General features: G+C 31.3%; 1 protein-coding gene and 1 non-coding gene across 2 annotated transcripts in view; both read left to right on the top strand.

Annotated features, from left to right (window-relative positions):
* The window catches only part of LOC135130591 (latrophilin-like protein LAT-2), a 204977-nt gene that overhangs the window by 124358 nt on the left and 68376 nt on the right, over positions 1-12243 (top strand). The window contains exons 3-4 of the mRNA XM_064057996.1: positions 11856-12016; positions 12072-12191. Of these exons, the coding sequence (XP_063914066.1) occupies positions 11856-12016; positions 12072-12191 (281 nt within the window). The remainder of the gene's footprint in view (positions 1-11855; positions 12017-12071; positions 12192-12243) is intronic.
* Positions 3566-3638, top strand: Trnav-aac (transfer RNA valine (anticodon AAC)). The gene has a single exon. It is a non-coding gene; the product is annotated as a tRNA-Val (tRNA).

The following is a 12243-nucleotide window of genomic DNA, read 5'->3' as shown; positions in this document are numbered from 1 at the left end:
AGAAATTTAAAATTCCCATTTCCAAACCGAATTTTTCGAAAATTTTTGTCAGGGATTTTAAGTTTTTACTTTAGTATCGGCTTGTCGAGAATTATATATATTCCAGAACTTTTTGAGGATTCTTGGACAAATTTTCAAAAATCGCAAACTTTCCATACGATTTTTTGACGATTTTTCGAGATTGCGAGATATTTAAAAATCCCTTTTCCAGTTTTTACCTGGGACTATTGAAACTTGACACTTTTGGAGATTTTTAGGCAGCTTTTCAAAAACCGTATATTTTTTGAGCTTTCGAGATACCCAAAAAATTTCATTTTCAAACCGAATTTTTCGAAAATCTTGCTTAAAGACCATTAACAATTTATGTTTTCCGACTCAGCTCATGAAGATTTATATCCTAAATATTTTTGAGAAGATTTTTAGGCACCTAACTTTTCAAAATTCTCAATTTTTTAATACCCTTCCCTAGGAATTTTTGAGCGTTTTTCGAGATTTGGAAATATTTAAAAATATCATTTTCAAATTTTTCGAGAATTTTGTTCGGATATCATTGACACTTTATACTTTTTGAATCTGCTTTTCCAGATTTTTGAATTTTCAAAAGGAATCTCAATTTTTGAATACTCGTGTATGATTTTTTGATTTTTTTCACAGCTTCTCTTTTCAAATCAAATTTTTCGAAAACCTTATTCGAGAACTTAAAATATGAATACATTGTATACGATATAGCCAAATAATTTCCGAAATTTTGTAAATATATTTTACGTTGAGAGATATCCCAACAGTGTTGCATTTCTAAACAAACCAATTATCTTATTTAAAGATGATAGACGAAAACTTTTCAATTAAACAACTACAGTAGACGCCGCTTAATATGAACACGGTTAATGTTATCAACCGCTTAGTGTGATCAAAATGGCTTGGAACGGTCCCATGCAATACCAATGCATTACAGTTTTTCCGTTTATTGTGATCAATATTTCGCTTATTGTGATCAATCTCGCAATTTTTATACAAGCGGGAATTGCTTTTTTGGAAAAGCGAGACGACCGAAACTAGTATTGTGTTTTAATGAACATTCATTGCTCGCAAAAGCTGCATTCGCTTATACTACTCACTTTATACAACCACAATCAGTGACAGACTTTAGTAATCAGTGCGTTTTCGTCTTTTGAATGAACGAAGTTTTGCTGTTTTAAATTTGAGCAGTACTTAAGTAAAAATGATCACGTCGAAACGACGAGATTTCAGCTTATCAGAGAAAAAAAAATCTCAGCCCTTTCTTAACAAACTTCTAAAACAACAAAAGGAAATCGGGGGTTCCTTTCTCAGAATGATAACCAAAGTTTAAAATAAATTCTAATGTTTATGTACCTTCATCTACCAGCATAATAAACACTGTCTTGTTCATGATTTTGCTTTGTTTCAAGTTTTACTGTCTTTGATGGTGGTTTTCGCTTATTATTATCAGTCGGTTAGTGTGATCAATTTGTCTGAGTCCCGAAGTGATCACATTAAGCGGCGTCCACTGTATAAGGAAACCTAATTTTTTGAGAATATGTGTATCTCCCTAAGTGATTTTACAAAAATATGAATACATAAAAAATTGGTTAATCATTTAATATAAATTTTAAAAAATATATATAAATTGTAATCAATATTTAAAATTATATAAAAAAAACTATTATTGCTATTTTTTAGTTTGTTTGTCTTCATTCGCCACTTAGAACTAAGATTTTTTTTTAATTTAAAAGACATATTTCAGTTTTTCCTTTTTACGAAAAAGTCCTCTACATCTTTTAATTGCTTTCCGTTATTTTCATTAACCATTTTTTTAATAGAAATTTCAGGTCAATAACGAATATTATCGTAACATTTAAATTTCAGACTGAAATGCTTCATTTGACAAAGTGAATACACAAATAATTTCTGATTAATATTATCTCTGATTACCTGATTAAACTAATTTTCAAATTACTAAAGTTTCCTCAGTAAATCAATAAGGTTCGTCGAAAACTGCAGAAACCACACGATATTAATTCAGAACTAAATGCATCAAGCTTTAATTACCCTTCTTAAACTCCAGTAATAATCTTAAGTGCGAGATCAAAAGGTCATTTAGTCAAGGTAAATAAGCTTTGCCAACAGGTTTGTTTTTAATTACAAGTCATAGTCCACACGCTGTTGCTGATTTATTGTACCACAGAGTATATTTATTTGGCTTATAAACTACAAACTGCTACTTGTTACAAATTGCGTTCATTATTTAGTCTCATTAATGCTGCATATTAATCCTAATAATACTGTGATAACATACTCTTAGTGTGCTTAAAAGTCTCATTTAACTTTCCCCAAGCGCATAGATACTATGCAGAGGAGAGCTTTCAGAGTGCACGAAGTTTCTTGCGTGATATTCATCTTATGGATTATATTTACCTCCTTATATAACTAGTCAGTAATATAACTCACAAGTGTTCTAACTTATGCTTAAAATGTATGTTAAATGTTTCGATCATCCATTTCCAAATACATTTTAAATGGGCAATTTATACTTAAATGATGTTTAAATTCCTGATATCGTACAGTGAAGATTAAGTGTGAGTAATTGGAGTAGCTCAGGGTTGGGCGCTATTTGAACTACTTGTAATTGAAATACAGTATTTGAAATACAATTGTATTTTGTAATTTGTATTTCAAATACATGACACAATTGTATTTTGTATTTTGTATTTCAAATACATTTTAACTTGTATTTTTGTATTTTCAATTACTTGAAATACATTTTATCAAACTACGGCGCGCTCATTACAACAGTTTTGCGATCGTGTTAATTCGTATATGTTCGTGTACTTCGAGAAGTAACAGGATATTCTATGGTTGTAACAGAGAACATAGAGAAGCGCCATAGTTTAAATTAAATGACGGTTGAGGACTTCGCAATTTATGTTGGCAGCAGTGTTTGGTTCTAACTAGGAATAAAATTAACTAGAAGAAATGTCATAATATTTTTAACGACGCGTTTTACTTTCGACAAATTAACACTAGATGGACATGGAATACAGGACCAACTTATAAAGATAGTGAAAGAATTCTGACAGTTAACTTTAAAATTTTTAGGAACGAGCTTCTATCAAAATTTTATTTTTGCCACTGTCCTGAACATATTTTGTATTTTTAAAAGTATTTGAAATACTATTTTGTATTTTGTATTTCAACTACAAGACATAAATGTATTTTGTAATTTGTATTTCAAATACATTCAATTGAAGTATTTGGTATTTTGTACTTCAATTACAGTGGAAAGTGTATTTTGCCCAACCCTGGAGTAGCTAATTATAGGACTAAAAGTAAGAGCTCTGGACCGGGAATTAACTCAGGTAAAGGTTTTCGTGGAAACGACATTTTTATAATACGGATCTGTTTCGGAGTAGGTTAGAGCAGAATTAAATTCAATAAATTTCAAATTAAATCATTGCAACATTTTATTAAATAGTTTTAAAGATAATATTGACTCAATTATCGGGAAGTAGAGTATAACCTTCGTCGAGACGAATTAGAGTAACTTGTTTCCGTGGTGTAGTGGTTATCACATCCGCCTAACACGCGGAAGGTCCCCGGTTCGATCCCGGGCGGAAACAATTTTTTTTTTATTTTTATTTAGAATGTAGTTAGAATAAATTTAATATTTTTAGAAACTTATCAAGACGTTTGCATAAAACAATGTTTTTACTATTTGAAATAATAATTTGACAAGAACAATTCATAATCGTGAATAATTTAAATTAAAACTGAGTCGTAAGTTCTTTCCTCATGTATTATCGAACAACTTCATTGCCCCCAAAATTAATACATATTAATAATCCGCAATAAACCGTTCGAAGTTAGTATCGAAAACTGAAAGCACTTGAACCGAGCTCCAGATACCGATTCATCACAAGTTTAGTGTAATATATTGGTAGATGATGAAACTTGGACAATTTAAATCAGGACGAGGTCCTTTGCTGTTAATAAATTAATCAATGTACGCTTCACTGACTTAGACGAAATTGCTGTTTGTTGAAAATTTGGTTGATCTTATAACAATTGGTATTTTTTAAATGTGGTGACAGGACTAATTAATCGCGTGATTAATTTAACAAGGATGTTGAAACCAGAGCTTCGTTTTACAGACGGATGAGAGATTACCAGTTTTCGGAGCTTATCACGAAACTTTTGAAGGAAAAGGATTATTGCTAGTCGAAATGGACATTTAACGAGCGTTATTTAAAATAGCTGTTTAGAAATGCCACCTGATGTACCTTCCTGGTTTTTACCTAACCCTAATAAATATGAGGAGGATTCGTACGATTTACCAGTTTTCGGTGTATTTGTAATCACGACAATTCAGTAAAAATGCGTTTAAAACTTAGCTAGCTTAAAATTGTGGTAATTAAAGTTAGATTAAAACATAATTGTCAGGTCAAAAATTTAATTTTAAAGTACTTATCGCATTACGTTACACACACTTTTCGTTCATTTTTCAACGTTTCTTGTATACGCATATATAGAAGGGAATTATTTATTTTCAACGGTGTTATACCGGGTGATTTAAATAAAATACGATCAAGGAGCCATTTAGAAAAGTAAACCATATAAATCGTTTTAAATATACTACACTTGGATTTGACAAATTAATGTTTAACGGTCATTCGTTTTTGGCTACGACATTCAATTTTTTAATGACACCCTATTTTTTAGAGATTCATGAAGAGTTTTTTTTTTAATTCTTTGATGTATTATATTTTCATATTTCTGACATTAATAATAATTTAATGTTTGCAATAAAATTTTGCAATTAATTATTATTTTCGTGTAGAAGAAATTTAATTTTCAAATTTAAATAATTCTGCACATTAATTACAGCTACAAAAATCTCAAACTTGCTAACCAAGATTTTAGCATGAAGTAACTGAATTTGCATTTGTAAATATTGTGTTAATAATTAACAGCAGTTTTGACAAAAAAAAGAATTAATTTTTATCCTAACTTCTCAGTGACGTTAAAAATGTTGAGACACTGCATGTAAAATGAACTGAAATAGCATTTATTAAAGGTAACCTATTTCGTTATTATTTAGAATTAATAAAACAAATTTACAAATTACACATTTATTTCATCAAAATCCGGTACTTGGAGTTCCCAAGATTCTTTGAAACTTTTTCGTAAAATTAGATATTGGTACCTAGGATTCCGAGGATTTTTCTTTTTTTTTTCAAAAATGAAGTACCAGGAGTCACTAAGTTTCTTTGAAACTCTTTCATACAATTAGGTGCCAAGATCCCGTTTTTTTTAACACCAGCAATCTCTGAGTTCTTTTAAACTCTTTCAAAAATTAAACACTAGGAATCCAAAAATAAAAATTATGGAAATGTTTTCAAATTCTTTCAAAAATAAAACTGCAAGGGTCCAAAAATCTTTTTCATCAGAAAAGGACACTAGATTTCTAAGGTCTTTGAAACTTTGACAAGTTGAAAAATTAGGTACTAGGGGTCTCCAACATTCTTTAAAACTTTTTCATAAAATTAGTTACCAAAGATCCTGAGAATTTTTTCAGATTTATAAATTAAAAACTAGACCAGGAGCCCCAAAAGTCTTTGACATTAAACAAAGGACACTTGAGGGAACTTTGAAAAATTAGGTACTTGGGGTTCCCAAGATTCTTCGAAACTCTTTCGTAAAATTAGATATTGGTACCAAGGATCCCGAGGATTTTTTCCTTTTTTTTTTTCAAAAATGAAGTACCAGGAGTCCCTGAGTTTCTTTGAAACTCTTTCATACAATTAGATGCCAAGATCCCGTTTTTTAATACCAGCATTCTCTGAGCTTCTTTTAAACTCTTCCAAAAATTAAACACTAGGAATCCAAAAATAAAAATTTTGGAAATGTTTTCACTAGGGGTCTCCAACATTCTGTAAAACTTTTTCGTAAAATTAGTTACCAAAGATTCCGAGAATTTTTTCAGATTTTTTAAATTAAAAACTATACCAGGAGCCCCAATAGTCATTGACATTAAAAAAAGGACACTTGAGGGAACTTTGAAAAATTAGGTACTTGGGGTTCCCAAGATTCTTCGAAACTCTTTCGTAAAATTAGATATTGGTACCAAGGATCCCGAGGATTTTTTCCTTTGTTTTTTGAAAAATGAAGTAGCAGAAGTCCCTGAGTTTCTTTGAAACTCTTTCATACAATTAGATGCCAAGATCCCGTTTTTTGAACACCAGCATTCTCTGAGCTTCTTTTAAACATTTTCAAAAATTAAACACTACGAATCCAAAAACAAAAATTTTGGAAATGTTTTCAAATTCTTTCAAAAATAAAACTCCAAGGGTCCCAAAAATCTTTTTCATCAGGAAAGGACACTAGACTTCTAAGGTCTTTGAAACTTTGACAAGTTGAAAATTTAGGTACTAGGGGTCTCCAACATTCTTTAAAACTTTTTCGTAAAATTAGTTACCAAAGATCCCGAGAATTTTTTCAGATTTATAAATTAAAAACTAGACCAGGAGCCCCAAAATTTTTTGACATTAAAAAAAGGACACTAGAGGGAACTTTGAAAAATTAGGTACTTGGAGTTCCCAAGATTCTTTGAAACTTTTTCGTAAAATTAGATATTGGTACCTAGGATCCCGAGAATTTTTCTTTTTTTTTTCAAAAATAAAGTACCAGGAGTCCCTGAGTTTCTTTGAAACTCTTTCATACAATTAGATGCCAAGATCCCGTTTTTTTACACCAGCAATCTCTGAGCTTCTTTTAAACGCTTTCAAAAATTAAACACTAGGAATCCAAAAATAAAAATTTTGGAAATGTTTTCAAATTCTTTCAAAAATAAAACTCCAAGGGTCCCAAAAATCTTTTTCATCAGAAAAGGACACTAGACTTCTAAGATCTTTGAAACTTTGTCAAGTTGAAAAATTAGGTACTAGGGGTCTCCAACATTCTTTAAAACTTTTTCGTAAAATTAGTTACCAAAGATTCCGAGAATTTTTTCAGATTTTTTAAATTAAAAACTACACTAGGAGCCCCATGAGTCTTTTACATTAAAAAAAGGACACTAGAGGGAACTTTGAAAAATTAGGTACTTGGAGTTCCCAAGATTCTTTGAAACTTTTTCGTAAAATTAGGTATTGGTACCAAGGATCCCTAGGATTTTTTCCTTTTTTTTTTGAAAAATGAAGTACCAGAAGTCCCTGAGTTTCTTTGACACTCTTTCATACAATTAGATGCCAAGATCCCGTTTTTTTACACCAGCAATCTCTGAGCTTCTTTTAAACTCTTTCCAAAATTAAACACTAGGAATCCAAAAATAAAAATTTTGGAAATGTTTTCAAATTCTTTCAAAAATAAAACTCCAAGGGTCCCAAAAATCTTTTTCATCAGAAAAGGACACTACACTTCTAAGGTCTTTGAAACTTTGACAAGTTGAAAATTTAGGTACTAGGGGTCTCCAACATTCTTTAAAACTTTTTCGTAAAATTAGTTACCAAAGATCCCGAGAATTTTTTTAGATTTATAAATTAAAAACTAGACCAGGAGCCCCAAAAGTCTTTGACATTAAAAAAAGGACACTAGAGGGAACTTTGAAAGATTAGGTACTTGGAGTTCCCAAGATTCTTCGAAACTCTTTCGTAAAATTAGATATTGGTACCAAAGATCCCGAGGATTTTTTCCTTTTTTTTTTTGAAAAATGAAGTACCAGGAGTCCCTTAGTTTCTTTGAAACTCTTTCATACAATTAGATGCCAAGATCCCGTTTTTTAACACCAGCAATCTCTGAGCTTCTTTTAAACCCTTTCAAAAATTAAACACTAGGAATCCAAAAATAAAAATTTTGAAAATGTTTTCAAATTCTTTCAAAAATAAAACTCCAAGGGTCCCAAAAATCTTTTACAACCGAAAAGGACACAAGACTTCTAAGGTCTTTGAAACTTTGACAAGTTGAAAAATTAGGTACTAGGGGTCTCCAACATTCTTTAAAATTTTTTCGTAAAATTAGTTACCAAAGATCCGGAGAATTTTTTCAGTTTCAGAGCCCCAAAATTAAAGCCAAAGATTAAGCCCGACTTATATACCTGATCTGATCTAAATAATAATGAAATTGCAAAATCCATATTTTCTTACAAACATTTACTATTTTAAACGTGTTTTAGGTATTCTAAGAATAAAAAAATCATCACAATTGAGATGGGGTGGGTGGGAGTAGTTTATCTTTTGCCCTTTTGTCTTAATATACATAGTATTTTGTGAACAAGACGATACTCAAAAATATGTTTTGAATTTTTTGTAAAGGCAAGTACTTTGCAGTTAAGCTCCGGCCCCTTAGTTAACCGCCAATAAAAAAATCATCAGAATTGAGATAGGGTGGGTGGGCGGGCTTATATTTTGTCTGTTTTTTTCTTAATATACATAGCCATCTTTTCACAACAAAAAACTTAAAATATGGTTAAAATGGTACATTTTTGGAAGGAGATATGGATTTTGAAATTATGGTGCGGAGCCTAATTGCAAAATCGATATTTCCTTATACAAATTTACCAAGCCAAGAGGGCAGAGCTTAATTGCAAAATCCTTATTTTTCTACAAGAAATTACCATGCAAGACATATTTTTGAGCAACATGTTGTTCAAAAAATACTGCGTATATTAAAAATTAAAGCCAGATTGAGATCGAGACGGATGAGTGGATCTTTTAGCTTTCGTTTTTAGTTAATACATATAGTTTACTTTCAACAACACGATTACGGAAGAACATGTTCACATAGCAATTTCTCGTAGAAAAACAAGGATTTTGCAGTTAAGCTCCGCCCCACGATTTACGACGGGCCAAAAAAAAGTCATCACGATTGAGACAGGGTGGGTGGGCGGGGCGGATATTATGTCTTTTTTTCTTAACATAACTAGTCATTTGTTTAAACTCTTGTTGTGAAAAGATGACTACGTAAATTAAGAAAAAAAAAGAGCAAAATATAAAATATTAATATTAAAATAATATAGTTTTTAGTTCCTTTTGGATAAAATATTACAATAAATGTTTCATAACATCATCAAAGTATTGCAACCGAAATCGTACTTTATTTTGCACATTATTGGATCTTAACAAAAAAATAAGGTGACTGTATGTTTCTAGTGAGTTTTTCTATACAATTTTTTTTGATGACATTAACAACAATTTAGCAAGACTACTCTTTATGGAAAACGAATTAAATATTTGAACCTCGAGTAATTAACAGAGGATTCAATTATTGTAGAATGTAACAAAGGATTTCAATTTAAACTTAGTCGCGATTAACTTTTAATTCTACAGGGACATTTTTTTTACTCTGAACATATCACAAATAATGTATTGGAAGTATGCAACCAATATTACATCAAACCTACCTGATAATTAAAAAAAAAATGATTTTAACTTGTCAAAATATAATTTGAAAATCCGAGTATACAAACAATGTTTTATACAACAGAAGAGAAAGTACAAATTTTAACTTGGTGTCGTAGCCATTCAAGCATCTTTTTTCATTTATCCCAATAGTCAATAGACCAATTGTGTCAACTGCAACAATTTGCAAAATTCAATGAATGCATCGAATATAAATATCACTGTATCGTTATGCCGAAGACAATACAATGTGACAAGCAATTACTTTGGAAATTCTCGGTCTTCATTCGCAAAGTTGTAAAACAGTTCAAATACAAATCTTATAAACTCACAAATCATCAACAATTAAGTCCAGAATGTAAAATTAAAAGAACGGATTTTTGCAAAACGCTCTTTAATTTAAGAAACAATAACAAAAGCATTTTACAAAACGTCGTATTTACATTTTCATATTTTATTTGAGTCAGATTTACCTCTTATGCATACCTTTGGTTTGACATTTTATTAAATTGGTATGCAACCAACAATACTTTTTTGATTAAAAAAACACCCTGTTGATTCAACTTTTAAATATAGCGTTAATTTTAAAAAACTTTGAAATTGAAATAACAAACTTTATTTGCTTTGTATGCAACCAACAATACATTGACATTTCTGTCGACTTTAGTTTAATCATTGAATAATGACTATAAGACTATAATAAGTATTTATAGAAAACCTACCACTATTGATACCGTGGTACCTTGCTCTTCTTTCGACTTCTCATTCCATAAATTTGCACCATTTAGTTCCTTATTCTATAGATTATTCCACATTCCCCTAAGTCATGCAGCCTTTAAGAGTGAACTTGCTATCATTAAACAAATTGGCATTAATAATAAATTTCTCTGACACATTGTTATGAGAATCTTCTATAAAACTCTATATCAACATAAACTCTCCCATAAATTCATACCAATTTCCAATCACAGACTATCCCCTGCTTTGTCCTCGATCTCCTTCTTTCCTTCTCTGCCAATTTTCAAAATTTTCAAAAACTGGATTATAACATTGCTTTTAAGACTTGCTCTACCCTTTCTTTTTTGTTTGTAAGAAACAAAGATCCTATCCCTGTTTTCTCTCGTTCGGGCGTCTAGTACCATTCTATTTCTAGAAGACTGGATACATGGCGCTGATTACATTTTTTCTCTAAAATACTTGATAGATGGCGCTAATTACCTTTTTAGTTCTTCGGTACGAGTATGTACCCAGATTTACAGAAAACACAAGAGTTAGTTTTAGAAACTGTAGGTAGTAGGTAGTTATTTATAATCCAGGTTATCGCACAAAATATTTTGCCCCTATTCTATCTATGTATGTGAAAAAATATAAATTGTTTTTGTAAACAAATGGATCTATTTTGAATTAATTTCAGTTCATTAAAAGATGACCTTTCTGAACAATTTCGTTATTTATAAATTTTGTATTTGCAATAATTAGATATTATTGTTATTATTATTATTGTCTATTATCCTGTCAGTAGAAGAATATTTGCTGTTGGATAATCAATTAATCATTGAAAATTCCAACCAAATATGAAAATAAATCCGCACCAAAGACAAAACAATTTCAACATTATTTAAATTTAGCCTTTTGAAACTATACTTTAGATTCAACACAAACCACTCGTTTAAACCGCAACTGTACTTTATGCGGTAAACTGTGCATTACTCCGAAGCGACTTCTCTATTTTCAGCGCGTTTCATTCTCTCTAAACGATGACATCCTAACAGATAATCCCGGAAAAAGGTCTGCATTATGCTGTTGCCAGGATGTTAACAAGTGTGATTTATTTCCCCGTTTCCACTCACTCCGATTAGATCGTACATCAAGAAAATGCACCGGCTAAGATCGAATAAATCTCATTAAAATTTATGGTAGCGCGTAAACTTCCCCGCTTCGAGTTATTTTTCTTCGTTCTCAAAACTTGTACACTATATAAATTATTTGATCCAGCTGAAAGCTATTCCTAGTTCAATAACTCGTCGTTCGGTTCGTGAATATCACTAGTGGTGTTATTTATAACTTGCCCACCCTTTTCGGAAGCGTCATGGAGGGTTTATTAGATGTGTGATATTTATCATGAGGAGGGACGTTGACGAACGCCTTCGTCTTATCTGTGCGTCGGTTCCTGATTTGATGGTATGCAGGTAGTGAAGCGTGGAGGTCTCGAGGAAGAGATTGTTTGGAAAGGCTTTCGCTTTGACCCATTTCCGTGATATAAATGGGAGAAACGGGAGGGAATATGTCAGAATAACGAGAGAATTAATATGACGGACGTGGGTCAAGAAATATAGTTTCTATTATAGTCGCATTTTTGCTCATCTACCTACAAAATAAAACACAGATTCCAAATTACACTTTAAATGACATAAACTAACTCATTTTTCTTTTTTTTTCTTTCAGGATGCGGAGCTCTGCATAGCGTTGGCTTTTTCTCTGCAATACGTGCGACTTTGCGTGCTTTGCTGGATGCTGACGATGGCCCACCATCTGCATTCTCAGTTTAGGACAAGTTTACATTTAAATCCCATCACGGACAATGCAATCGGAAAACACTTCTTCAAGTGAGTATATTGCAAATAAAACTGATATCGTATCTTACAAACTATTTTTTTTTAGATACTCAGTGTTCGGCTGGGGTGTCCCGGGAATCCTCTTAGCTGCAAGTATCATGGTCCAGTACCACGACAAGGCCGGAAAGCTGCTCGATACTGCAAGTCTAAAGTCGCAAAACTGCTGGTAAGTAATTATATAAAGCGGATTTGGTGATTAAGTGTTCAGTTATCGAGAT

The sequence above is a fragment of the Zophobas morio genome, unplaced genomic scaffold (assembly GCF_036711695.1).
Source record: "Zophobas morio isolate AGI-343-1 ecotype UQ-CSIRO unplaced genomic scaffold, CSIRO_AGI_Zmor_V1 ptg000017l, whole genome shotgun sequence".
NCBI lineage: Eukaryota > Metazoa > Arthropoda > Insecta > Coleoptera > Tenebrionidae > Zophobas > Zophobas morio.
Note: the sequence above shows the minus strand (reverse complement) of the source record. Positions and strands in the feature narration are given on the sequence as shown.